The 27824-nt window shown below is 47.6% G+C and overlaps 2 protein-coding genes across 8 annotated transcripts in view; both read left to right on the forward strand.

The window, feature by feature from the left end:
- The window catches only part of LOC137588172 (adenosine kinase-like), an 88789-nt gene extending 86953 nt beyond the window's left edge, over positions 1-1836 (forward strand). For all 3 annotated transcript variants that reach the window (XM_068305064.1, XM_068305062.1, XM_068305065.1), the window contains one exon: positions 12-1836. In XM_068305064.1, the coding sequence (XP_068161165.1) occupies positions 12-136 (125 nt within the window). In that variant the 3' untranslated portion in view covers positions 137-1836. The remainder of the gene's footprint in view (positions 1-11) is intronic.
- Positions 1837-3914: 2078 nt separating this feature from the next.
- Positions 3915-27387, forward strand: kat6b (K(lysine) acetyltransferase 6B). Of its 5 annotated transcripts, none has more exons than XM_068304846.1 (17): positions 3915-4166; positions 6150-6996; positions 11369-11477; positions 13482-13597; positions 13816-13897; positions 14389-14518; positions 15441-16387; positions 17429-17550; positions 17935-18047; positions 18145-18286; positions 18421-18582; positions 19887-19980; positions 21403-21634; positions 21873-22035; positions 22266-22610; positions 23373-23658; positions 23737-27387. In XM_068304846.1, the coding sequence occupies exons 2-17, from the start codon at positions 6379-6381 to the stop codon at positions 26442-26444; spliced, it is 6369 nt and encodes a 2122-aa protein (XP_068160947.1). In that variant the 5' UTR covers positions 3915-4166; positions 6150-6378; the 3' UTR covers positions 26445-27387. The 5 variants fall into 5 exon arrangements, with proteins under 5 accessions (XP_068160947.1, XP_068160945.1, XP_068160948.1 ...); XM_068304844.1 differs by lacking the exon at positions 3915-4166 and adding an exon at positions 5273-5434; XM_068304847.1 differs by lacking the exon at positions 3915-4166 and adding an exon at positions 5274-5434 and having other exon boundaries at positions 22329-22610.
- Positions 27388-27824: the final 437 nt, after the last annotated feature.

Raw genomic sequence — 27824 nt, forward strand, 5'->3', positions numbered from 1 at the left:
CTATTACCCAGGATTCCTTTCTGCGTTGGTGCAAGAGCAGGCGCTGGAGGAATGCCTGCGGGCCGCACATTATGCCGCCAACGTCATCATCAAACGGGTCGGATGCACCTTCCCGGAGAAGCCATCCTTTCACTGATGCTCGCCGTCGTGTTTGTCCCAGGATTCCATGTCATTGTTTCCTCCTCACAGCAGCTGACAGCCGGAGGTGAAGAGATGAGACTCCGGTGTTTTACCAAGTTTCAATAACCAACTGAAAAGTTTTTAAACGAGCAATGTATGAATTTTAAATATCGCAAGTATTTTTTTTAATTGTGGAGTATTAGGGGTCATGTAGAGAAATCCCAGCTGGTATTTTCAGGATATCAAGTAGCAGAAGTTGTAACTTCACGAGAATTAAGTACAAGTATAATTTTACAGCGTTGCTTCAAAAGCAAACGCTCCCTGTTCTTCATTCTGATTCTGGTGTTATTCTTCTTTTTAATTCCAGGCTGATATGTAGCCTAATATACACACATGCAGTATCTACATAATACACATACATACATAATACACACATATACAACTATGTGAATATTATTGTACTTTCCTTTAAAAATCTTTCAATATGACCATAATACTCCACTGTAGTTTTCAGGTACACTCTGTTAATAATTCTTTTAGATACCAAAAACTGATTTCCTGTAAAATAAATGTTTAACGGTGGTGCAGAATGTTTCACCATCGGTACAAACGTCTACACTCCTGATCTGTTTTCTGATATTGCATCGAATTTAATTCAAGATTTTCCAAGAGATTTGTGGTTATGTTTCATGTTGTGTTGTAGCTACACCCCCGACCACTAGGTGGCAGTGTCGTGATTGAACTTCAGTCTTATGTCTCTCCTATTCCGTCATAAAAATGTGAGATGAAAAGAAATGAGCACATTTCAGGAGACAGAAATGACAGAAGACAGGTGTGTGCCGTATGAAATGATGTCATCTGGCTTTATTGTAATAGATTGAATAACCGCCGTATCAGGCTGGGCCACGCCCACTGTGGAAATCACTCCAACCAATCACTGGACTCCTAACAAACCAACAAAAAAACAGGCACAATCTATTCAGATTAAGGTCCCGCCTTCCCCTGGAGATAGTTTACAGGTGAACCTCGGCTTACGTCGTTTTCAGTTACGTTGTTCTCGATTATACGTCGGTTTTAAAATGCAAGGTTACGTCATTTTACTCAACTTTACGTCTGTCTGCCATAAATATTGGAATCAATAAATCACTAGTAAACTGTTGACGCACATAATATCATGTTACTGTGCAATAAACAGAATAAAAACATATATTATCATATTATTAGCCCGCAGCAACCCCCGTGACCCACGATGAGGAAGACGCAGCTGAAGACGAGACAGAGACGTTTTTTCTGTACTATGTTAAAAAATAAAATTTAATTGTAATCTTAAAATAGTTTCATATTAACCAAATATTATTAAAATACATTTATTAATAAAGTTAGTCGTTTTTTTGACTTATGTCGCGTCTCCTGGAACTGACAAACGACGTGAGATGAGGTTTACCTGTACAATAAATGGTCAGTCTGATTTACCCCCCCTCTGGACACCCCCCTGGTGCTGAATCAGGTTCCAAACCTTTATTGCTTTGCCAATAAAGTGACAATAACACTTCTTCCATCGGATCTGTTGGCTGTGAGCAGCAGAAACGTGTTTAATAATGTAAACCATGAGTGGACAGGAAGCGCTGACCTGCAGAGGGTTGTGTCATACTGTCAGGGGGGGGTCATACTGTCATGGGTGGGGGCTAAGGAGGAAGAAAGGGTTTTTGTTTTACAAAATAAAAGTCAAACATGTAAAATTTGTTTTCATGTAAGTTGAAGTTACTTTCTGACCCCCTCCACCACTGGGGGGGTTCTGGCTCTGCTCAAGACACCTATCCGGTCCTAACGGGACCCGGTCTGGAGCTGGGGGGGGGGGGGGGATAATTTTACTTAGTTAAGGGATTAGTGGTTTCTCTTCTAGACGATCTGAAAATTAGGCTGATCACCCCCCCTCCTCCACACACACACACACACACACACACACACACACACACACACACACACACACACACACACACACACACACACAGCCAGCTGTGCCGTCGCTGGGAGTCAGAGACGAGGATCAGAAAGGGGGCCCCTCCTCTGCCGGGGCCCCTTCTCAGTGAATGAGGGCCAGCAGAAGTGTTAGCGGCGTCTCAATTGTTGTGTGGAAAACAATTCCACACTCATCTGTTCCACAGAGACGTGTGATGGAGACTAATATCTTTTTGTTTTCCTCCAGCAACCTGTTACATCATATTTTCTTTTATTTAGCACTCCCAACAACAGAGCTGCTCCCTGTAATGAGCCATAATTTATGCATTTTTTATGCTAATCGGGGGCGTCGAGATGAAAACAATCTCCAGCCAAATCGTTATTAACAACTTTGAGACACTTTTTTTTTTTTTCATCAGCATTTTTTAAGGTTTCACACAGATGCGCTTTGAAAAGGACCACATTTTCTGATTGGGCAAGATCACACTCCATGGCAGCTGGTTCATTTGCCTCTCAAGATGACAGATGGCAAAACACAAACACAAAAAGAGGGAGCCGTGATCAAGTAATGAGACTGCCTGCCGCAATAAGGAAACTACTAAATGTACTTTTCTTACTTTTCCCCGTGAACTTTTGCTTCGCCCAATGAATGCAAGAAAAACAAACATAAAATCTGTGCATTTCATTTACTTTTTGCAATATATCTGTTTTATAAGCCAGTGAGCCTGGGGCATTTTAAAAATGCTGCTTTTATTGTGCAGCGGCAATCCACAAAATCACTTCATTTACTGCTTTTGAGTTCAATATGCCGTTAACAACTTTGAAATTGGAAGAGGAATGATATTTACCCAGGAAAAAAAAAATAGTTAATGATGGCCATATATTTTTTCTCAATGCAGGCGAATGGAGTATCTGGGGCCCTCGCCAGTGTTTTGCCCCGCAGATGGGCAGCAGTGTTTGTGAACACCAGTGTGGCAGTTGGCAGGGATTGAGGAGGGGGATGGGCAGATTGCAATGGCACATGTTCCAATTCAAATTATCCCTGGACCCATGCAGCAGTGGAGGACCTGCTGGGGCCCAGGGTGGCATTCATTATAGCCACAATCAGGCAGGTTTGGTCGGCGCCCTCCACCACAACACTAGTCCTGAAAACACAACCACTTTTAATCTCATTTTTACAGCAGAATCACGTTGAAATGAGTTCATTTATATTTATTTACTAGATGATGATGAGCTGGCAGATTGGAATAAATGTCTTCATAGCAGGAAGAGTCTAAATGGGGCTGGGGTATGAATAAAAAGCATCAAGGCAATAAGAGGAGCGTCTGATGAATATTAACATGTGGATCAAATTAAATTCACATTAGATGTCTTTTTAAAGGGTCAGCTTTTTAGATTTAAAGCAGTGCAGCATGTGTGGGGAATTATCTATCTAATTACATCTGTATTACCGCACGGAAAGAAAATAGTTTTCTAGCATTTTATGCCACTAAAAGACTCCAGAAAGGAGGAGGAAATGTAAAGACTGACAACTACTCCTCTTCCTCAGGCAGTTAATTAGGAGATTAGTGTATAATATCCCATCATATCGCGGCTCATTTTTTAAATAAAACTGTGATTATGTCAAAATCAATCACATCTGCAGCGAGTTAAGAAATGCCCAGGGGGGGTGGGGGGGTGGATGTTAATAGGGGTGTTATGACATAAAAAAGTGTTATGTAGCCTGCTGGGGAGTCATCCAAAAAAACATGAAGTGTAAAAATGTTTCTCCGGGCTCATCCCTGGATGTTGATGGAGGATTTGACAATGTGATGGTAGGAGCGCCGGTCCGCTCCTCTCCACTGAAGTAGGGATGTCTACAGTGGGAGAAGAAGAAGGGGGAGGGTACCACTTTGTCACAGGCTGCTATGTAGATTAACCTTTCAATTAGTTGTTATCAGGTCCTCTCCATGTCTCGGCGCAGCTTTCCAGCCTTCGTTTTAAGAAAAAATCCCACCAAATCGCTCGGATACGTCGCCGCGCATTTCTCCATCGACGCTTCCCCGAAAATGAAGAGGAGTATCCGAGGGGGGAGAAAACTTGAAGAGGTAAAGTACCAACAAATATTTACAGTAGTCTGTGCCCTTTTTTTTTTTTTTTTTTTTACTTCTATTTCCCATCCCTGCGTCAAACTTGTACATTAATTTGCATTTTTCGCCCACGGCGGCGGAAAATTACTCAGGTACATGTCTGTGGGAAGAAAAAAAAACCCCCAATGAGGATGCGTGTCTTTACCTAATAAAATATGGAAAAGGAGAGAAATTGGAGCTAAACAGACATAATTGAGGGGCAGCGATGGAGGAGCTGCGCTCTCAGCGGTCGTGTTAACTTGTATTCCCCCATGAACATCTTTATTCTCTCCGGGGCTCACCGTTTCCCCTCATCGGAGATATTTTGATGGTTAATGGTGATAAAGAGGTCATGCCATCCTTGCAAAAGCGCAGCACAGGACGTTCATAAATTCTCCAGCAGTCGTGGAGGGAGCGACTTTTCATCCCGGGGAATTAGCGCTTATTTAACGCCACGTTATTGAAGCGTTCCACATGGAGAGGAACGCGTCTCCTTCTTGGGAGAAAAAAAAAAAAGGGAGGAAGATAAAGACGGGGAAAGGCGAGAGCTTGGACATGTTTGTCCTGCGGTTGAGCGCGGTTGCCTGGAGTCGATGGGATGTGGAATATCGTCCACTTTAAATCAACGTTTGCAGTTTTATGCTAATAAATGATAGATTTAACAAACAGCCAATTAAAGTCTAAAATGTTCCGAATCACTTTCAAGTGTAACCAACTGTTTCAAGGAGGAATCCGAGTAAAGGTGGCGCCGCGTTAACCGCCCCGCAGAGGAGGTTAAATATCCACACATTATAAATTATTACGCAGTCAATTCTTGTCATAATATATTTATAACTTATCGACGTCCTAACGGCGCGGTTGGAGCTACAAGTTCGGTTTTTACGAGCGCTGGAGGGAAGCGATCTCAAGCCATCACCGGGAGGCACCTTAAGAGGCGGGTCAAAGGACGGAAGTGACAGATCAGTCAGCCAATCATGTGCCTCAGAGGGTGAGCTCATGCATAAAGATTGACATGTGCTTTATCAAACCAGAAATCGGATCTTGTCTTTACAGCCAATATTGAAGTTGCTGGGGAGGGCCCATTAGTGTAGGTAAGGTTTAATGAGGCTCCATTGGATTGTAATCAGCGTCATGTCGGATTCATGTAAACTACAACATTGTAACAAAATGGCGACTGTTTAGGTGACATCAGGAGCGCAGGCGAACGCTGTCATTTATCTGCGTAACTCGGCGGAGCGTCGCTCCAGGTACGTTACGCACTTTTACCAGCGGTTCCTTCGCTCGCGCGGAGAAAAGGCTCGGTTACGTGATCCGGGGACGTGCCGCGAGCCTCCCGAACGGACGGCAGCTGTCAGGAAGTGGGCTTCGATTGGACGTCTGTCACTAAAAACGCTCGCGCCGATCCGACCGTCGTCGCGCGGAGCTGTCAGGAGTCGCGTGCGGCCGGCTAACGGTTAAACTTTACGTAGGCTACGTGTTTTTAAGCTAGTCCGCCTGCGTCCGGACCAAATGATACGTTTGGAAATTACACCTTCCACAAATATGTTAACTTGTAAGTTGTGTTGTTGTTGTTTTTTTGTCTTCTTCTTTCCATGTCGACCAGGAATGTGACGCTAGAGATATTTAAATGTCTTCGACATTATTTATACTTTCTCACAACTCGGGAGAAGTTTTTTTAAGCTAGCTTTAGCTGACATTTTGGAGGAAAGTCTAGACTGTTGTGATGCAGTCATGACACGAAGAGGACATCTGTCTAACTGCGTGGATTATGGTGTCAGACTGGATTAAGTCGCTAGAATTTCTTTAACAACTATGACAGCTCATGTGTCTGTTTTTACCCATCTGTTCCCACATCTTTAAAGTTCATCTAGCTTAGCTTAGCATGCTATGAAGTAGTTTGGGGTATGTGAATTATTAAAGTACAGCTTTGAATTTATTAATTTATTTTTTGTCTCTTTCTAGATTTGATCTGGGATTAAATAACTAAAGATCCAAGTCAGCTACCGTTGTGGAATTTACCTGTGCCAACTTGACCTCCAATGTCAGACACCCAGGATTAAGAAGAAATACGCGGATGCTGTTGTGGAACATACGTTTTTGACCGTATTGAGGATGTGGATGTACCCAGTGTTCAGCAGCAGAAAGGGGGAATCTGTATGGATCACGCTTTTGTGAATCTAATTGTTCAACCATGGTAAAACTTGCAAACCCTCTGTACACGGAGTGGATTCTTGAAGCAATACAGAAAATCAAAAGGCAGAAGCAGAGGCCATCGGAGGAGAGAATTTGTCACGCTGTGGCCACATCGCACGGACTGGACAGGAAGACCGTCCTTGAGCAGTTGGATTTAAGTGTTCACGATGGCTCCGTTCTCAAGGTTACAAATAAGGGGAGTGCGTCCTACAAGGACCCAGGAACTCTGGGGAGAGTTGGATCAATCCAGCCTGCAAACGTATCCGTGCCATCAGAGGAATCTATATGGAATTCGAGTGATCTGCGCCATATCGATTGGAATAAAATACTCAAGAGGGCCATCGAGGGCCTGGATGATACCCATGGCTCCTCTCTGAAGAACATCGAGAGGTATCTGAGGAACCAGGACGACCTCTCCGATGTGGTTGATAATCCTGCTTTCCGGCAGAGGTTAAGGCTGGCAGCGAAGCGAGCGGTTAACAACGGCAGGCTGTTCAAAAACGGCCCGCGGTATAAGTTCTACCAAGGCGGCGCAGAGGGAAGGGGCTCCAGGTGTCCAAGTGCTTCCCCCCTGGTCCTGTCGTCGGTGACCCTCCTCCCCCATGAGCGAGAGCAGGTACCCACGCCCAGGCCTCCTTTTCTCTCATGCATTTACGCACGTTAGCGAGAGACTTCCTGCCAAAACATTCCTGTCACTGATGTTAAATATTAACCGGATTGATGCTCTGAAGTGTTATGAAGTTGTTTTGTGAGACTTTCTGGAACTTTTTCTGAACAATACCAAAGCTGGGCCAGAAAATGTAGGCCTCAACCTTTGCTGGATAGGAGTTTAATGACTGTGGTCTTAATCTCTGGCAGGTCAGAAACAACGCCATCTAGAGTGTGTCCTTTTGGGGCTCTGTTGCTTTTGCTCTCCATAATAAGAAAGCTTGGATAATCAGAAAGTCATGCTGACTGTGTGTGGTAGGCAGTCTGCTGTAGGCTTCCCAAAGGTTATGTAACTCTAGCCTAATGACCTTAGGGGATGTGGCTGGCTGTCTTATGAGCAGCGACACATTAGAGCACAGCTTTTGGATGTTTTATTTGTAATTTGAAAGGGCATGTGAATAAACTAGTCTTGACAAATAGTGGTTAGAAATCGTAGCTGAAATTTTTGTGGGAGGACAAAATATTTGTGCTAACTGAAAAGCCCTAGAGAGGAAATACAACCACATAAACAAACTTCCAGGTTGCATTGTTTCCTTTGCTTTTTGGCTCCCCAGGGGTGTTTTATAGTTTGCAGAGATTGTGTGTCTTATTGCTGGTGCTTAGCTATAACACACTGCAGAGAAATGCCTGTGAAATGACAGCGTTTCTGCACTTGCCTTGCAATTTTAAGACACTGTCACGTACAGAAGGGTGTTTCATGGAAAATAGTTTTCATTGTGTGGCCCTGGCTGCACAGTCATCTCTAGATATTGTTGTGAAAGCTTTCTGCAGATCATGTGTTGAGGCTTATCAAGATCTGCTGGAGCTGTGCAGTGGAATCGGCCAGCAGCATCACGCTATAGAGATGTCACCCTGCTCTTCGACAGTTTCACAGTGAATAATCACCAAGCGACACCTTGATTCTGCAACCACAACTGTGACAGAGCCTGTGGTCAAGCCAAAAGCGAAAGTGAGAATGTTTGGGGACGCGGTGTCCTGTGATGTTTGTCACAGCTAAAGAGGGACTGCTGTTTTCCACTTGAGATGTTTCAACCTATTGGTCCTGTTCTGATGACATCATCCATCCCCGTCCAGTTTTACTGCTCATTTAAGGCAGGGAGATAGAAGAGTGTGTGTGCATTCAGGGTGAGAGATAGTTTGATGTAAAAAGAGCAGTGTTAGTTTAGAGTTTATTACATTCTGAAGAGACTCTGGCAGGAACAAAGACAAGGAATGAGAGTTTTTTTCCTTCTGCGTTATGCAACCACTTGAGCTCTCTCTCTCTCTCACCAGCAGTTTTCTAATAGGACCCCACCCCCTCACTCAGGACAGCTTGCTCTTTTCAAGCAGCATAATTTCCTGTAATGTGCTTTATTTAGAATCTCAGAGTAAAATTATGAGCGTTTCTTTAGTTGTTTTTGTTTCTCCATTTTCACATTTTTTATGCGGGTACATTGCAAAGAGTTATTGGTTTTAATTACCAGGGTTAAGAATATTCCTGATGGAAATTAATTCTCTAGTTCCTGGATTAGATTTCTCAGCTCTGTCAGTGGAGACCGTATGTTGAAGCGAAGCTCTGAGTATTTAATCAGCAGAATGCACAAGCTAAGACTGATGTCTTATTGATTTCTATCTCTTTACATGCATTTTCCACGCTTGTGTTGATAATTTTCTTCCAGAGTCTTCTTGCAAATCAGAGTTATAAGGCATTTAAGAATTATTTACTGAGTGATTTCAGTCAGTCTCAGCAGGCATCAGCAGAATAGAATGACACAGATGCACTAATGCACGAGAACTAATAGCTCTTTAAGTAATCATAACACTTTGGCTTTGCATTCAAATGCCTTTCAACTTCATCTTTGAGCAGTAATAACAGGACATGTCATGTGATTAAACAGAGAAGCTAATATTTCTCATTACCTCTGTGCTGAGAGGATGTAGTTTTTTGCTGTAAATTGATTTTGAGCTTCAACTAACAATCATTGATTCATCATAACTTCAGTTTGTCCATGTAGTTATTGAAAGAAGTAGAAAGAAAGATCATGGAGAGTTGTAGCTCAGAGAGCACATACATCTACCAACAATGCTCTTATCAAAGCCTGAGCTACCAGGAAATAGTCCCAGAATCGGCCTCGATTAAAACATGTATTAAATATATTCCCAGAGACAAATCTGTGTCTGTGAAGACACAAATTTATATTATCATTAAACATCTTCTCATACAGAAGATAAATCTGCACAAAAATGGTATTAATCTTCAAAAGAACAGCAACAGAAATCCCTACATGTTCCTAAATGTTTACTAAAGATGCTTGTTTTTACCACCTCCAAATCTTGTAATATTAGGAACCTTACTCTGGAGGTTATGTCTGTCGTAGGGCTACACAAAAACTACTTAATAGTTCGACGTGAAACTGGGTGGGAGGGTTGGACGGGCGCCAGAGAGGAAGCCGTTCAGTTCTGGAATGGATCCATTAATTGTTCTTACATAGTTTTACACTGCAATAAATGTTTTTCTCCAGCATTTTTATCAGTTTCTCATGAACTACCTGACAGTGTCATGAAACCTGCCTGCTGTGGTGGTTATAATTGGACTCCCTGGGAAAGACTTGTTGTCACTCAGTGGGACTATTTCCTGGTTAAATAAAATAAGTTAGGTTAGGGTTGAAATCTGTTGAAATGGATGATAGAAGGTAAAGTACTCTACTGAGGGCTTCTGCTACTATTGTTTATGTCTAAATATAGACAAATATGTAGAACGAAACAAAAGAAACACCCTGGATCGCTTCAAAATATATTCCAGTCTTCCTTTACTTCCTCATTCCTGCACAGAATTTAATGAAAAGCTTTACTTTTGATATCAACACAAGCAGATAAGGAATCATGTGATCGTGTCATTTGGAGGTAAAAAACAAAATTAACATTATTTTATGCTTCAACAGAAATACCTAAGATATGTTTTTAGGTTTGTTCCACTAGTTATATGTATAACCGGACTTTTTCACCTAGATTGATCACAAACTGACTTTAATTTTCTTTCATAACAGGAGAGAGTGTGAACATTGCTGCAGGTGTGTGTGATAGAAGTGCATCATTCCAGTGTTTTATGTGTCCATTCACAGCTGTGTGAGCAGCAGTCAGCCACCAATGCCAGCGCCTGCTTTCAAATATTGACCTGGCAGGTTGGATAATAGAGCAATCATTGATTTGGCGGTAAACTGCCTCCCGTCACCGTAACGACTAATTGATACAGCAGTTGGGAATGAGGACCGAATCTTCACTTCATCCTCTCTCATTTCCCCCCCCTACGGGCTTCTTTTGATGGAAAGATGCTTCGTCTTGTGTTTGTTGGCAGATAAAAGAGGAAAAAACGCTCTCCGGGTCAGAAGGAGGTCACAACCAATAGAGATTTGGAGGTGGTAAATTTTGTGGAGGTCACGATGTTGATCTGTCTCATAAGAACCAGGAACTAATTACAGGCATCCCCAGAGTGTCCTTCAATGCTCCAGTCAATTGGCGAAGCCTTGGTGTGTAAACTGATGATGACGAGGGTTATTTATGGTGACGCCCCACGAGTGTTATTTTCCGTTAAGAACTTCTCTGGAGCAGGGAAGAAGGCGGCAGATTGATGCCCCTCCAGAGGCGTGTGTGTAGGATCAGCTCGCCTCAGTGCCAGTTTATTCTGGTCATGATTCCAACCTCCATTGGTTAAACTTTGACCGTCTGGTTTATGAACAGTTGACACAAAGTGATGTCAGCCTCTCTTCATTGCTAGCGATCAATGGTGAAATCCTCTTAAACCCCCCCCCCCCAAGCTCATATTTTACGTCTCCTCAACTCAAGCGTAAGCCCTTTAGATGAATGTTTGTTCTGAGACTTGCAACATTTACAGTGGATCACGCAGAAACAATAAGAGCATGTTTTATTATTGGGGTAATTTGATTACATGGTGGTTAATCCTTTCAGACTGGAGTGCAAGCTTTAGGAATTGGATTAAGCCCTTAAACTATGATTACTAAGATCACTTACTCCCTCAGATGTAATGGATAGAGGAGGTGGATCTCAAACGCAGCACATCTCTGAGGATGATTTATTATTCATTTGTAGTCCATGAGAACTTTTTCTTTTCCATTTTCGGAGCTTCTGGTTCATATTTTCGGGGCTGTTACATTAAATCACACTCCGGCTTTCTCATCCTGCTTTAATACGTCTCCAGTGATCTGAAGAATCCGTCTTTCATTTACAGGCTGGGCCCGTTTGTGTTTTTTAAACAGTCTGTCTGTGTTTGTGTTCCCACCCAGCTCCGGGTCGACCCCATCCCGATATGCAGTTTCTGTCTTGGAACGAAGGAGTCAAACCGGGACAAGCGGCCAGAGGAGCTGCTGTCCTGTGCAGACTGTGGGAGCAGCGGTGAGTTTTAATGTCTTCATAAGTCATGGAACACTAACATCTGCACAAAGCTGTTGTGTGTCTGTGTTAACAAAAAGGCGCACAAGCAACCGCATGAATTTACGATGCAAATGAGCAATGTGATAAGAATTAGGACCCACTGATTGATGAGAGGTTTTCAATCCCACGTGTTTCAGATAATAAGATACATGCGTGCCACGATAATAAAAGATTTAAAAACAGATTTTCAACCCTGACCTACACAGATATTCAAATTATTATAAGTTTCAGAATCACAGTGATCTTTATTGTAGTTATATGGAAGTAGTACTCCTGCTTGGCGCCTCTCCAGTGCATAGAAAAGAATAGAAACAGATGACAGCAGAGAGAAAAACAAGTCAATGCACAAAAGTAGAAAACAAAGTTTGTGTGTGTGTGTGTGTGTGTGTGTGTGTGTGTGTGTGTGTGTGTGTGTGTGTGTGTGTGTGTGTGTGCCAAATTATATGCACTTGTTATTCCTTAGCAGAATATTACATTATTTTCGCAGCAAAGCGACCTTGAGTGCCAAGAAAGGCACCAAGCAAATAAAACATTATTATTACGTCACTAATAAAGATAATGATCATATTGAATATTTATTCTGAACTGATGAGATATAATAACTTAGACAAAGTATTTATTTTATTTATTTCTATTGAAAAGCCTCTGTGACAACCACATCAGTGTTTCTGCTCCTTGAGGCAAATAAACAAATGAAATGAGAGTATTTGGGATTTGAAAGTTTGACGTTTCCGTTCACGATTTTTATAAACAAGGTCACCAAAAATCTAAAACAATGCATAGGAATGAATAGGAAACCTGAATTGTTTCATGAATCAGGAGAATGAAACAGAAATGTTCACTGATGTTTGATTGGCTCTCGTTCAGGAAGTCGTAGAAAGAAATTGAATTGACGTCCACCGCCACAGGTCCAACAGTTGACTGACTGTTGTTGAAGCAATGAGACAAGAGTGTAAATAAAAACATGACTGTAGGAGTAAACACCCCTCCTCCTCCTGAGGTGTATTTATTCTAGACTTATACTGTAACGCTGGATAACGTGAGCAGGCTAATCACAGTTACATGAAGACCAGCCCTTCCCAGCCGTGTTTAGAAATCTGTTGATTGCTGATGAACTGTTGTCTCTAAATATAAATCCTGTCGTCCAATCGCTGCGCCCCAGTCGCAGCCGTCTCCAGCAGCAGCGAGGCAGATGTCACATTGTTGCTCTGCATTTTTCACTTCCCCTTAATGGAAGAACAATGTTCAAATTGAGAGACTGGAGGATCCAAATTGCTTCCAAGCCTCAGCGGGCTGTAGAAGGGCAGATGCTCCATAAGTGGCTGTTAGAACCTGAAATCATGAAGTCATTTTCCCTCCATTCCGATTCTTCTTATAGAGCACACCGGGAACAGAGGATCAAAGATCAACCCTTTCCCCGCCGCTGATCGGTGGCATTTCCTCCACCGCCGTTTCGCTCCAGTCGAAAATGCGAACCCCCCCCCGGAAAATTACCTCAGCCAAGGAGTCAATTATGTTTGAACAATTATTTTAAATGCCGTGAGGAATTGTTCTCGTGGTGACATTTTTATAGCTCAAATTTGACTAAGTAGCTTTGAGGTGGTTTTCATTAACCGCTCATAGTGTACACAAATTGTGCTCTCACTGTAAAACAGCTGTTTTACAACCGTGCGAGGGAGCTGGGTGAGGGAGAAGGCGAGCTTTTACATGACTTTCATGGATCGACTTCCATTAGAATGAGCGCCGCTACTGTTTCTGCCTCATTAAGATCAAATTATGTGTAATTAGTGGCTCAGATGTTTGATCGTACTGTTTTTAGACACAACTTGTGGCAGGGGGCGATGAGTGTTGTGGACATACTGTCGCACCATTGTTTTTGATGAGGTAAAGTGTTCATATTTGCATATCGCTGTGTGGATAAAAAGCCTTGTGTCTGTTCTAATAAGCTCTCCTCTGCTCCTGAAGGGCATCCATCATGTCTGAAGTTCTCCCCCGAATTAACCTCAAATGTGAAGAGATTACGATGGCAGTGTATTGAATGCAAAACCTGCAGCTCCTGTCGAATACAGGGGAGAAATGCTGTAAGTATAATGTTGCACATATCTGAGCACAAACCGTTTTCAGTGTTGTAGGCTTTGGGCTAGATCTCATTTCGTGTATCCCTGAGGATTTGTGGGTTTTCCCTCAGATTTGTAAAAAGCCTCTCTTGTGCACAATTTTACCAAAAGACTTTTAAATGATGGGGGGGCTACACGCATGCTACAGGGACACCCCTCACACGTCTGCCGTTCCTTTTCAGGATGAGATGCTATTCTGCGATTCATGTGATCGGGGCTTTCACATGGAATGCTGCAACCCGCCGCTTTCAAGAATGCCAAAAGGTGAGGTGTTTACACCGTCTGGCTTCTGTTCGCCCCTCCGCCGTCGATTCAAAGGCTCCTCTCCACAGATGGCCGTGTGGGCCTGTCAGTCAGCAGCAGAGAGGCAGCGGTGGCTTATTAGGAGCTTTGCATGCATATCAAATTATTTCAGCCTCCCCGGGGACGCTAGCTATCTCTGGATTACAGTGCTGACCCAACAGCGAGGCTTGTAATGATGGTGCGTCTGCTTTAGAAGGACGTTTGACAGGCTGCTCATGCGAGTCACACAGGTTCGACAAGCTGACACCACGTCTGTCTCTCAGGACGCACAATTGACCCGATGTCTTCTCATAGATTTCTGCTTTGTGCTGAGTAATTGATTGTCATTGTGCGCTGCAGGGACGCGCGCCAGCTCTCTGTATTAAAGGAAATGTTTCAAATGAATGTACTGTACGTCCTCTGAATTGATGAACCCACCCAAATGGTACTCTCTGCTTCTGGGCACCTTCCAGGAACCTGGATCTGCCAAGTATGCAGGCCAAAGGAGAACGGGAAGAAACTGCTGCACAAGAAAGCCGATCAGATCAAACGTCGATATGCAAAGCCAATCGGAAGGCCCAGAAATAAGCTCAAACAAAGAATGTAAGTCTGCAATTATCTGAATATCAGCAGTTTATTAGAGGGAAATTCCCACTGGCAATAAAAACATTGTGTTTGAGTTAATTGCTATTGTGGTGGAAGACAAATGGGGCATTTTTAAACACAGCTGTGGAAATATTACCACAAATATCCTTCAAAGTATCCACCATACAAACCGACTGAGTTCCTGGTTCAACTCCGACCCACTGCTGCCTGCAGTCTAGCATGTCTCCAGCTCCACAGTAGCACTGTAATAGATTGAGATTATATGATAAGATGTGATAAACTGGAATTATCATTTACAGAGAACAAGAAAAGCAAACAGTACGTGAAGCAGCGGTTAAATCTTTGCATCTAAAGTAACCGAAAGTACTCGGAATGCAAAGCTCTGCCAACACGACTGTCATTAACCTTCAGGCAATCAGGAAATAGTTTCCAGACTAAACCACAACAAAAGTGTCTAATAAATGCTAATCAGGGACGTATCAATCAACAGTGTTAAAAACACATAACCACATGCAGCAGGTTTTCTCAGCTGAGGATGTGGAGGATTTTGCAGCAGTGGATTCAGCTTAAATCTGAACTGATATCATCAGGTTTTTTTATAGTGTAAGTTTAAGTCAACACCCAGGTCAGTTCTGCATTTTCACTCTCCTGTGCAGCAGATAACTCATAAAATAATATGAATGTAGTAGAAAATAAAATTGTAAATAATTTGTGGGCGTACTTGAGTTTCGTTCTTGTTTCTCCGCTGTGAATGTGACTGATAGTACTTTTCATATTTTAATTTCAGATCATCAGATGAATTAGACTAAAAACTGGCTTAAATGGAGACAATCGTTCAGTTCTCACACCTCCAACTTGTACTTTATTACTTCTAGTAACTGTACCCAGGTCCCCTTCAGCTCTGTTTCTGTCCCGGCAGGTCTGTAACCAGTGGCGACGGCTCCATGGTAGCACTGGGAGGAAGGGGGTCACCTGGTAGGGGTCAAAAGATTACCGTCTGTTCCACACCTTCATCTGGTCATGCTGCATCTGTGACGGACGCCAGAGCCAGATTGGCTGTTGCAGACCCCCGTTGTGTGGTCGACGCCACCCAATTCACCATCTCCACCCCCACCACCACTCCCCCCCTCACGCCCACCTCCACCCCAGCTACACTCACCGTTAACAAGAAAACCAAAGGGCTTATCGACGGGCTTTCCAAATTCTTTACCCCCTCCCCGGTGGGCCGTCGCATGCGAGCTGTAGCCGTAAAGTCGGCCGGCAAACAGTTGAGCTCTCGGGACAAGCCCAAACTCTGCAAGCCACCGGAGCCGTTCGCCTTTGCCGCCGGCGCTCCTCAAAAGATAACTCCCTCGCCTTCCACGCCTCTACCCATCCCCACGCTGCCGGGACTTAGCCCGCCCTCGCAGGTGTCCAGCAGCTCCACCTCGGCTAACTCTCCCCAGAGCTCCTCCAGCCAGTCGAGCGTCCCCTCCCTGAGTAGCCTCTGCAATAGCAGCCAACTCAAGGGACTATTTGACGGACTCTCTCACAATTACACGACTCAGGGACAGCCGCGGAAAAAGAGACTACCTTCCTACGCGCCGCCTAAACGTGTGCAGGACTCCTCCCACGCGTCCATAGCGGGGGCCCAGCGCCCCGGACAGAACGAGTTTAATAAAAATAGGTTACACCCCACATCTGCAGGGCCGGGCCGACCCAGAGGACACCCGTTTAAGATGGTCAGTCATTTCAAACGTAACCCCTTCCTTAAAAAGCACAGGACACTAGGCAGGCTGAGGTATAAAGTGAGCCCCCAGAAGGGAGCCCCCTCACCCGGAAAGGGAGACATGACAGACGGAAGAATTAAGCCTGAGAATAATCATGGTAAGCAAGGCTCCAAACTCTGGCCGAAGACCTGCGTCTCCACACCTTTACGCTTGTTTTTCATTTTTTAAAGCTGATCTTTTTCTTTGAGGAAACACCTCAGCATCCTAACAGACTACTAATCCTCTGCATAATTTGATTTTTTCGTTTCTTAACCCAGTTTGGTTGCGTTTTTGACTTGGCTGCGTACTGAAATCCATCCTCTCGCCCGTTGGCTTCTGTCGTAGTGCATGGCCCACTAACCCCCTCATGCTGCTCCTTTGCTCTGTCCTTGACCCTCTGCTGTAGTGCTCGCTGCGATCACTACCAGTAGTGCCAATAGTCCCATCAGCGCTCTTCATCATCCCACCTCACTCTTGAAACCTCTGTGTGCGCTCTCTTTGGGCAGTCATTAGACACACACACCCAGTGATTCACCATCCGAGCTGACTCAGAGCTGACATGATGATTACAGCCAGGAGAGCAGGAACCCTCACATTTCACTGTCTCCACCAGCGGAATCCCAGTTTAAAGAAACGACATGAAGGACGTGTGTGTGTGTGTGTGTGTGTGTGTGTGTGTGTGTGTGTGTGTGTGTGTGTGTGTGTGTGTGTGTGAAGCGGCACATGACGCATCATGTCTGCTGCTAATGGGTTTTTGTTTTGTGCTTAAGTCGTTGGTGTTGATGTCTTTTATGAAATTACTGCCTGCTTCCCCACATCAGTTGCTTTTCATGTTGACATTCGCTCCCTCCACTGCATCTGCTTCTTCATTCATGGGAAACTGTCTTGGTGGATGACTAAGCACATGAAAGCAGTTACACAATTAGAGTGATTTAGTTTCACTTCATTACATTAGGGGTTTTCATATAAACATGCGAAGATGATGCATTATGAAATTCCTCAGAGACGCGGCCTCAAACAGGCTCAGCGGCAGCGCTCACAGTATAAGCACATTTGCATCGAATTCATTTATGTGATTATTCAACCACAGCTGCTGCAGACAAACCGGTGTGGATGTGTCGTCTCTGGAGCTGACGCGGTGTTTTTGTGCCGGTAACAGGCCACAGCGGGGAGCTGCACGTCAAGCAGGAGGCCCGGGCCAACTTTGCCGCCATGTCCAGAGACCATGTGACGGAAGACGACATCGAGACGTTCGTCCGCGTGCAGGAGCTGGCGCTGCAGGTGAGGGAGCCGCAGGAAGTGGAGCTTTAAAGGATAAACATTCAGTTACCATCAACTGTTTTTTAGTTTACAAATCATTTCTGTGACATTTTGCTCTCCAACTGAACAAGAGCCAGTGTGACGCCATCAGGCCTGCAGAAACCGATATCAAACTGGAGAGCGTTAACAGTTAGCATAGAGGCTTTATAAACTTTGTAGACATAAAAGCAGAATGTTGCAGCTCTAGTTTGTACCTCTTGGTGGCAGGTAAACATCTCCCTCAGGTGAATTAGAGCTTGTGCATCTTCCTCATGTAGGATGAAGGATTTTAGCTCTGAAGCCACAGTAAAGATCAGCATCATCTTTCATCACATTTATAGTTGCTTTTATTCCATCCTTCCACAGAGAACCGGGTCTCTGCTCAGCGCCGACTCCATGCGATGTCCCGCCATCATCGAATTTGGGAAGTTTGAGATCCAAACGTGGTATTCGTCGCCTTACCCGCCTGAATATTCGAGGTAAAGCTGCTTTTACGCAAAGACCGCCGATGATCGGTTTTATGCCAGTGTTTACTGCTGAAGTAGAAACTGCAGCTGTCCCTTTTGTCTCTGTCAGACTACACAAGCTTTATCTGTGCGAGTTCTGCCTGAAGTACATGAGAAGCAAAAATATTCTCCAGAGACACACAAAGAAGTGCGGCTGGTTCCACCCGCCAGCCAATGAAATCTACAGAAAGGATGACCTTTCTGTTTTCGAGGTCAGCGTCCCTTTACAGCAATAAAGCAATAACTGCATGCTGCATGAGATTCTGCTGAATGGGTTCAGGGAGGAGGAGGGAGGAAGCAGCGCTGCTTGAACAGTGTCCTCTTGCTCTTTTTATTCCGTGTTTAGGTTGATGGAAATGTCAGCAAACTATTCTGCCAAAACCTCTGCCTGTTAGCCAAGCTTTTCCTGGATCACAAGACCCTGTATTATGATGTGGAGCCTTTCCTCTTCTACATACTGACAAAGAATGATGAGAAGGGCTGTCATCTTGTGGGCTACTTCTCCAAGGTAGGAATTACAGAGCGATTATGTGGGAAATTTAGGAATACCGCACGTCATTTTAAACGGTGACACTGATACTGGACTGGTATTTATCCGTTTTTATTCACAATAAACGACGGGCACATTAATCAGCTAGTCAAACAAATACACCGAACGCTGCGGATGTGGTTCCTGCTGTCTGTTACAACGCTAACAGTCATGAAACCAGAGTCTCCCAGTCCAGGAACGTCGATAAAATGTCCACAAAATGTTAGAAAGGATTTTGAAGATATCAGTCGAATCTAACGTAAACCTTCTCACACTGGTTTGACCTTATGTCAGCTACTGTACTGGAATACCAACCCTTACCAGTAGGTGTCACTTCTGACGCAGCGCCTCTCTAACTGAGCCCATGAACGGGAATGTGAAGGCAGGACCACGTCATGTTGGGGGTTTTTTTTTATTCTTTTCAGTCCTGAATGATGAATAAATATGATCGTACGTAATGTTGGTTAATTGCAGCACATTTAAGCTGTTTTTTCATGACATCATCATCTCGTAGCGATAGCAACACTTCCTGTTCCCCCGTCCCGTAGCCCTGACAGGTTCATCGGCCCTGCAGCGCTCTGGAACCGCTGAACCATTAGCTTCTCTCTTCCCAAAGTTAAACATCACACTATTAAATAAAAGAAAACTTCAGCCCAGAGCGACTTGAACATGTGTGGCCCTCGTAGGTCAACGGCTTTCTCACATTTCCTGCTACTGTTTCACAATAAAAGCCTTTTGAAGAAATAGTTTCCATCTACAGGAGCGCTCGGGGCTTTTAGTTTGACATGAGTTTCTGAACAGGGAGCCAATCCAAACAAGGCTTCACGCTGAAGCGTTCCAGTGTGTAGCGCTGTGTTGGACGGTGTTACCTGGGTGATAAGCACCGCCCTGAGGCCGCTACCAACTAGCCACATGATAACGTGTGTGCTAAAGCTGAACGTTCATCAGGAACAACAACACTGCTCAGATGCTGCTTTGAGTCCCTCAACATTCTTCTACATCCTTTAGTATGAAGTGAGACTCAGTCTATTTAATCAGAACACTTTAAACATGTCGTCCATTTCCTTTCTAATCACCGACTTCTTGACCAGAAAGATAATGATCTCTTGCTGCGGCTGTGATTCAGGGCCGAGTGAGACTCGTCTCTGTGCGTGCGATGTGCACGTGCACGTGAACTTGGCGACGTGCACGTGAATGCTTTTAGACAAGGACGATGGCAGGTGCAGTAAATTGCCAGCTTCAGCAGAGCTCTGACATACTTGATCTGTTTCTCCTTCCCCCAGGAAAAGCTTTGCCAGCAGAAGTACAATGTCTCCTGCATAATGATCATGCCTCAGTACCAAAGGCAAGGATTTGGAAGGTTCCTTATTGATTTCAGTAAGTTCCTTAATGCTCTTTTACACCGCTGAACTGTTTTTTTTTTTTCATCTGTCTTTACAAACTCTTTCAGATTAAGGGGTGAGTTTGTAGCTGCTGGCGAGGTGCTGTTCTTCTGCTAAAGCTTTAAAGTAGCCTCATCAGGAGCGATCACACACGCCGTTCAGGCTATCACTGAAGATTAGACTGCGTTATGTTGTCTGACGTCCAATAACATCGCCCCAAGATCTCACTCCTTGATTGGCGATGAAGAGGAGTCGCTATGTTTTAGACCAATAAACGCAACACATCCAATATTTAGAGGCTGGCGGCCCACTTCAGAGGACGGCTTGAGTGGATTTCCATGTTTAGCCAGGCAGTTTTTTTAGTCATAATATGCATGTTATTGTTTTCAGGAGTTCGCTGGGGTTGTGTGCAGTGAAGAGGAGGAAGAGGAGCGTGTGTGCGTGCGTGCGTGCGTGTGCGTGCGTGCGTGCGTGTGCGTGCGTGTGTGTGTGTGTGCGTGCGTGCGTGCGTGTGTGTGTGGGGTGGGCGGGAGATAATGGAGCATTTGATTTCCTGTTCACTTTGGGAGCCATTGAGACTCAGAGATGCAGGAGGATCTGTGATATTGAGAGTGTGCTGATAACAAAGACGGGGATTAAGGGAGATTGAACGCAGCTGAGTTCTGAGCTCTTTGAAGGCTTTATTGGAAAATGTAGCTTTGGTGCTGTTTAGATTAAGATTTTCTGTTATATTGGATTGTATTAGAGGAACACTTTGTCTCAGGTAGCGCTCAGAGCATTAGCGGGTGAAAAATGTGCTCTTTGAAATCATAATTCAAAGGCTGTGGAGTGGCTCTTATTCATGATAATATACTTGTAAAATTAGTTTTTTCAATTAATTTATTGAATATTCATCGCTGAGTGTTTGTTATCACAGGCTCCCCTCCTTCGCTCCCGTAATGAATATTGTCGTGATTACTGGAATATTATGTGTTCACTGTTTGGTGATTAGATTTGCTTGTTTGGTTCTCGGCAGTGGGTGCGCATTAAAAGGCATTAATTAATTCCATGCAGCTCATAATGGATGACCCTTGACAGGGCCGCTATAAAACTAATTACACACAGATACATATTGGTATTAGCTTTTTTTTTTTTTTTTGGTTCCCTTGTTCGTTATCTTTCCCAAGTGCAGTCTCTTGTGAGCTATGACATCCAGCTGCTCCTCTGTTTCGCTCCGTCGCTCCGTTTCCTCTTCACAGCCGTCTCCTTTGTTGGATCACAGCTTCTCTTTTTACCCTTCAAACATGAAATCTCAACCAGAGCCCGGTCTCACGTCCTCACATTAATATCTAATCCGCGGTAAAGAGTGTGATGTGAAATTACCCAGCAGCAGCAGCTGGACTGAAGTGGTGTTTGTGTTTGACTCCTGTCTTTTTAGGTTACCTCCTCACCAGGCAGGAAGGACAGGCCGGGTCTCCGGAGAAGCCGCTGTCGGATCTAGGTCGCTTATCCTACCTGGCATATTGGAAAAGTGTCATCCTGGAGCACCTTTATAAGCACCCGGATAAACACATCAGCGTTCGAGGCATCAGCAGGGCCACTGGGATGTGTCCGCACGACATCGCCGCCACTCTGCAGCAGCTCGGCATGATCGACAGGCAGGATGGCAGGTCAGTTTCCCAGCATCCTCCAGCCCGCGCCGCCTCTCCCGCGTGCTGTCTGACTTATCCAGGCCAGCGGGTATTTATAACCGCGTATCCATTAATGTTGCTGAATATTGACAGAAGTAAGTCAGGTTAAGCCCCCCCAAGGACACGCAGCACCTGCCGTCCCACAGAGCTGCTGTCGGACCAGCCGTCACCTTTCTGCCCGCCTCACGCCGACGTGCTTCTCTCCCCTCTGACGCAGGATCGTGTTGATCAGGAGGGAGCGATTGATCCAGAGGCACATGGAGAGCCTGAGGGCGCACCCCCGGCAGAACGAGGTGGACCACCACGCCCTGCGCTGGACCCCCTCTGCCGCCGCAGCCAACGCCGTCCTGTCTGAGGAGGAGCGGGAGGCGGAGATGGATGTAGGTTTCCCGGTTCAAACGGAGGCCGTTAACAGGCTAACGCTGTGCTAACTCGGCGTGATGGACGTCGTGAACATTCCATGAAATGCGATCTCTCCACGGTTACTTCATGGAAATGTTTCCTCCGTGACGGGCAGGCGTCCAATCAGGACGCTGCTGTTGTTATCAGGAGGAGGCTGCGGTCATTCATTTGTCATGACGTTAATTCCGACCTCTTGTTTTCCCATCAGCCTCGTTGCTCGGACGCGTGCGCCCCTCCCAGAGATAATGCGTCTTGTCTGTTTAATGACCAGGCTGAGCGGCTGAGGGAGCAGGCCAGCGTCTGGGAGCAGGAGGAGAGAGGGGGCTACGCCGTGACGCACGCCAGCCGGCCGCCGCTGACCAAAGTCCACTGCAAGGTTCCCTTCAGGACCTACGAGCGCCGCCCCGCCCTGTCCTGGACCCGACGCCTCCAGCAGACGCAGGAAGTGAGCGACGACGAGGACGCCGACGATGACTCGGACGACTCGGACGCCTCCGATGGCTCGCCGCCCATCCTGGCTAAAGCCCACGCCGTGCTGGCGGCCAAGAGAAAGGTGACTCCACCGCTCGCTGAGTCACGACCAGCTGTTCCGGGACCCGTGGGGGGGTTATCTCATTGATTATCTGCAATTTCATTATGGGACAAAATGAATGTATATCGGTAGATAATTCCATTCATTAGAGGACATATCGGTGAGATGGGAAGGCCTGATGAATATTCATGAGTGGGGGGGCTGAGGAGGCGTCCTCCTGTCATCTGGAGCGTCTCTGCCTGCAGCTGCTGATAATAGATTATGTTTTCGCTGCTGGTGTCAAGACTGTGCCGGCTAAACCTTGTACTATTGTCACTGGTCATGGTTAATTTACTGCCCTGCTCTGTGCTCCGTCTGGATGACACTGCCCCCTGGTGGCAGACCTGATATTACAGCCAGTGTCAGACGTTGGGGGGAGCTTTTCCACCAAACTCCCAGAAACACAGAAAAGAAGGATGCTGGTTGTTGGAGATGATTTAGAGGATTAGCTACGGTATTGATTTCACGTTCTTCTTGTGGGGGGGTCGTCGGCATGCGGTGGGAACCAACTGGAGAATTTAAAATGCAGGCTGTGGTTTTCTGCTCGCTCTGCCCGTCTCATTTGTGGCTTAAAACACCCGCCGGCGTCGCTCGAGCGAGCGGTCTGGCAGAGCGTTTCTAGCGTTTTAGAAGCCGGATTGGATTCCTGTCGGGTCCACTTGGAGGTCGTCCACCTTCACCCCGGTTTTTCCAGTCCTGCAGCTCCGCCGGGGGTTTTCATCCCTTCTCTCCTTTGCGTTCCAGAGAACCATGGCGCTGAAAAAGAGAGGTCGAAAGAGGAAGAGGATCAACAGCAGCGTCACCACAGAAACCATCTCGGAGACGACCGAGGTGCTGAACGAGCCCTTCGACCAGTCGGAGGACGAGCGGCCCATGCCCCTCCTGGAGCGCAACGGCAGGGGGGGCAAGATGGAGGACGAGGAGGAGGAGCGGGAGGACAAGACACCAGTCACACCAGTCAAACGGAGGAGAGGTCGCCCCCGGCTACAGAAGAACGCTCAGAAGGACAACTACCAGCGCTGGAACCAAGGTATTTTTATCTGGGGGGGTAAAACTCTTCTCTTCTAAACGGTTCAAGGTCTAAAATGGTTTTCACCCCCCCCACCAGAAGCCGACGTCCTCTCAAAGACGCCCAGTCGACACCGACCGGTGAAACGGAAGAAAGGCTGGCCGAAAGGCGTGAAGCGCGGCCCCCCCAAGTGGAGGATAAAGAACGAGCGGAAGATGGGCTTCAAGCTCAACCTCTACACCCCCCCCGAGACGCCGATGGAGGCCGAGCAGCACCTCATCCAGACCGAGGAGGCCCGGGGGGAGCCGGAGCGGGCCCTCAGCCTGGAGGAGAAGGCGGGCAGGGGGCCCCCCAGCCCGGGGGCCACACTCGAGACGCTGCCCTCCGAGCCCCCCAGTCCCGCCGACCACGCCTCCCACAAGTCCTCCTCCCTGGAGGGGTCGCCGGTGGCGTCTCCGGCGGTGTCGCCCGCCGCCTCCCCAGGAGCCGCCTCCCCCTTCACTCAAGAGAGAGAGGAGTTCCAGGAACCCCCCAAGGATGACCGGGAGAACGAACACAGAGAGGACCCCCCAGCCAAGGAGCTGGACCCCAGCACAGCCGGTGTGTCACTGGAGAACGAGGAGGAGGAGGAGGAGGAGCCGAGGAGGAGGGAGGGTCAGGACGAAGACGACGCCAGGACGGGGGGGCCGAGCAGCTCCAGGGAGGGGGCCGAGGGCGCCCCGACTTTTTTAGATCCGAAAGACGACAACGACTCCGAGTTGAGTCAGCACGTTTCCACGGTAACATGTTGTGAGGAGGAAGCGGTGGCGGTGGTCGCCGCCCAGGAGGAAGGGGCGGAGCCAGCAGCGCCACCGGCTGAAGCATCAGCAGCCGCCCCCGTCGCAGCCGCGGACTCGGACCATCCTGCCGACTCTGAGTCGGAGGAAGAAGCCCCGCCCAGCCCCTGTCAGGAACATCCGGCGCCGCCAGCGGCCGGGCCGGCGCTGAGCCCCGTGCTGAGGGACGGCCCCCCCGTCTGCGCCGAGGTCGACCCGGAGACGGCGCGGGCCGTCCGCTCGCTGACGCGGGAGGCGGAGCGGGAGGCCGTGTTCCCCGACTGCGCCGAGAGCCGGGAGCGGCGCCACGGCCCGCGGGCCTACGCCCCCCCGGCCCCCAGCCCCCAGCTGGCCCCGCTGGACGACTGCCCCCAGTCGGACCACAGCAGCCCCCTGTCCTCCGCCCAGTCCCACCCCAGCCAATCGGTGCGCTCCGTCAGCAGCCCCGCCGTGTCCCTCCTGGAGAGCGGCTACACGCAGATCAGCCCCGACCACGGCGCCATCTCGGTGCCGTCGCTGCACAACCTGGAGACCTCCCCCCTGATGGACGTGGCGTCCGTGTCCGACCCCTCCCAGCAGGTGGTGGACAGCGGCTTCAGCGACCTGGGGAGCATCGAGAGCACCACCGAGAACTACGAGAACCCCAGCAGCTACGACTCCACCATGGGGGGCAGCATCTGCGGGGCGGGGCCGTCACAGAACAGCTGCTCCTACGGCGGCCTGCCCCCCCCCAGCGGCCTGACCCAGAGCAGCTGCGCCGTCGGCCAGCAAATGGTCAACCCGGGGGGGTGCGGCATGATCCAGCAGAACAGCCTGGCGTCGCCCCCGCACTGCGGCGTCAAGTCGCCGCAGGGCTGCGTGGTGGTGGAGCGGCCCCCCAGCAACAGCCAGCACAGCCAGCACCCCCCCCACGGCAGGCACGGGCCCCACAATCAGCACGGCCCCCACAATCAGCTGAGCCAGCATAACCCCCACCACCACAATCACCACCTGCAGCACAATCAGCTGACTCAGCACAATCAGCACGCCCTCCACAATCAGCACCCCCCCCAGCAGCAGCAGCAGCCCCCCCCCATGGCCCAGTGCGCCCTCCCCCCCAACTTCACCGCCACCATGCAGCTGGCCGACATCCCCGAGTCGGGCACCCCCAACTTCGCCCTGTACGAGCGGATCAACCACCAGGGGGAGTACGGGGGGGGGCACTACCCCCAGTCGTCGGGGCTGAGCCTGGCCAAGCTACAGCAGTTCACCAACAGCTTCATGGAGCACCCCCACGCGCTGCCCTTCAGCCACGCCCCCTCCCACCCCATCACGTCGTACGCCAACACCCCCCCGCTGCCGTCGCAGCACTCTAGCCTGGTGTCGCTGTCGCAGACGCCCCACCGGGTCCCCAACGCGCAGGTGCAGGCCACCATGACCCCGCCCCCCAACCTCAGCTCGCCCCCGCCCATGATGCTGCAGCGCAACGTGGGGGTGCCCCCGCCCTCGCAGCGTATCCAGCCCCAAATGGCCCCCAAGACGGCGGCGGCGGCGCACATGTCAGCGCGCTCCAAGTCGGCGCCGCTGTCCCACCCCCACCACCACCACCACCACCAGCAGCAGATGTACGCCCGGCCCCCCCCCCAGGCCGTCGCCATGCAGGCGCCGTCCCGCTCGCTGGCCGCCATGCCGCGCGTCAACATGAGCGTCAACATCATGCCGGCCCCCGCCTACAACGTCAACTCCATGAACATGCCCCCCCTCAACGCCATGAACGGCTACGGCATGAGCCAGCCCATGATGAACAGCGGCTACCACGGCAACCACGCCTACATGAACCAGTCGCCCCAGTACTCTATGCAGATGGGCATGATGGGAACGCAGCCATACCCCCAGCAGCCCATGCAGGCGGCGCCGCACGGCAACGTGGTGTACACCCCCGCCGGTCACCACGGATACATGAACACCGGCATGTCCAAGCCGTCCCTGAAGGGGCCGTACATCCGCCGGTAACCCCGCCCCCGCCCCCACCTCGCTAACGTGACTTAAAAACCAGCAGCACTTGGAAAGGATGCAAGAATCTCCACGGCGACGAAACGCCGGAAGTATTCCTGGTCCTCCAGAGGGAAGCCTTACGTCGTTACCATGGGAACCGATTGAACCGGCGTTCCTGTCTCTGGTGTGTGTGCGTGTGTGTGTGTGTGTGTGTGTGTGTGTGTGTGTGTGTGTGTGGAGCGGCGGCTTCAGAGCTCACAGGTGGATTTGGTGGTCGCGTAGCAGCCCCCCCACCCCCCATGAAGCCATTTAACGTGCCTGCTACAGGAGGAGGAACCTGCTCAGTGTGTGTGTGTGTGTGTGTGTGTGTGTGTGTGTGTGTGTGTGTGTGTGTGTGTGTGTGTGTGAGACTCACGCCTTTGTATATTTAAATTATTGTACTTATTTTGTAAAGTGACGACTAGCATGCTTCAGTCTGTTAGTGACGGTGCATTGAGTAGTAGTGTACACGTGTCGTGCTCACTAGCAAAGCCATTGGAAAGAGATCTGGCCTTTATTAGGTTTCCCTCCCCAGGGACAAAGATGAAACTATATTTTATTAATTCTAATAATGTAAAAAAATGTAAACTTAGTCCTGTTTTCTGTTGGGTTTGAGAGGTTTTATTGCTCTGTATGTATAATTCTGAAGTCTTTTGTAACGGCTCTCCTGGAGGCAGCTCTCTGTTGAATAAAACAGACTGATTTCTGTCCAAATAACCGAGCATATCTCAGCGTTTGTACCCAGAAAAGTTCTAAAACATTTCCACGCTTAGAGAAGTGTGGTGGAATTTCAAAGAACTAAATGATTATAACGACAAAATAACGAGAAAGAAAGTATAAATTTAGTCCAAAGTGGATATTTTACATAATGCCTTTAAAGCTACGTTTTCATTCCATCTGTAGATTTGTTTTGTATCTTTATAAAATGTTGGATTTATATTTTACCGAAGTGTAGAAGAATAGCGCCTGTGAATAGACCAAACTAAGCTCATGGTTTGCATGTAAAACGCAACTTGTTCCTGTGTTTCTGTTTCTATTCCTCTTTTGTAGCCTTTGTACCTGTACAGAGTCGCTGAGAGACGGAGGGAAATACCTGGCTATGTGCACAAACCCACAGAAAGACATTCTTGTATTTATGACTTTTTCTCCTTTTGTCAGTTACTTAAAATGCTGTACATTTTAGCATAAGAATAAATTATGATTGACCTGTTCTCCATTGTTCTCCCACTCATTTGAAAGATTTACGAGTCGCGGAACAGAAATGTGAGATCCAGACAGCTGTTTGCCCAGCAGGAAAATTATTTTACAATAAAATCAAGTCAAAAAAATAAAAGGACATGTGACTCGGACTTGGTTGCT

The sequence above is a fragment of the Antennarius striatus genome, chromosome 21 (genome assembly GCF_040054535.1).
Source record: "Antennarius striatus isolate MH-2024 chromosome 21, ASM4005453v1, whole genome shotgun sequence".
In the NCBI taxonomy this organism is placed as follows: domain Eukaryota; kingdom Metazoa; phylum Chordata; class Actinopteri; order Lophiiformes; family Antennariidae; genus Antennarius; species Antennarius striatus.

Coding starts and splice junctions, on each gene's coding strand:
- kat6b (XM_068304846.1), top strand. CDS start 6,379: ATGGTAAAACTTGCAAACCCTCTGTACACGGAGTGGATTCTTGAAGCA. Junction 13,898..14,388: donor GCTTTCAAGAATGCCAAAAG/GTGAGGTGTTTA, acceptor GGCACCTTCCAG/GAACCTGGATCTGCCAAGTA. Junction 18,287..18,420: donor ATGACCTTTCTGTTTTCGAG/GTCAGCGTCCCT, acceptor TTCCGTGTTTAG/GTTGATGGAAATGTCAGCAA.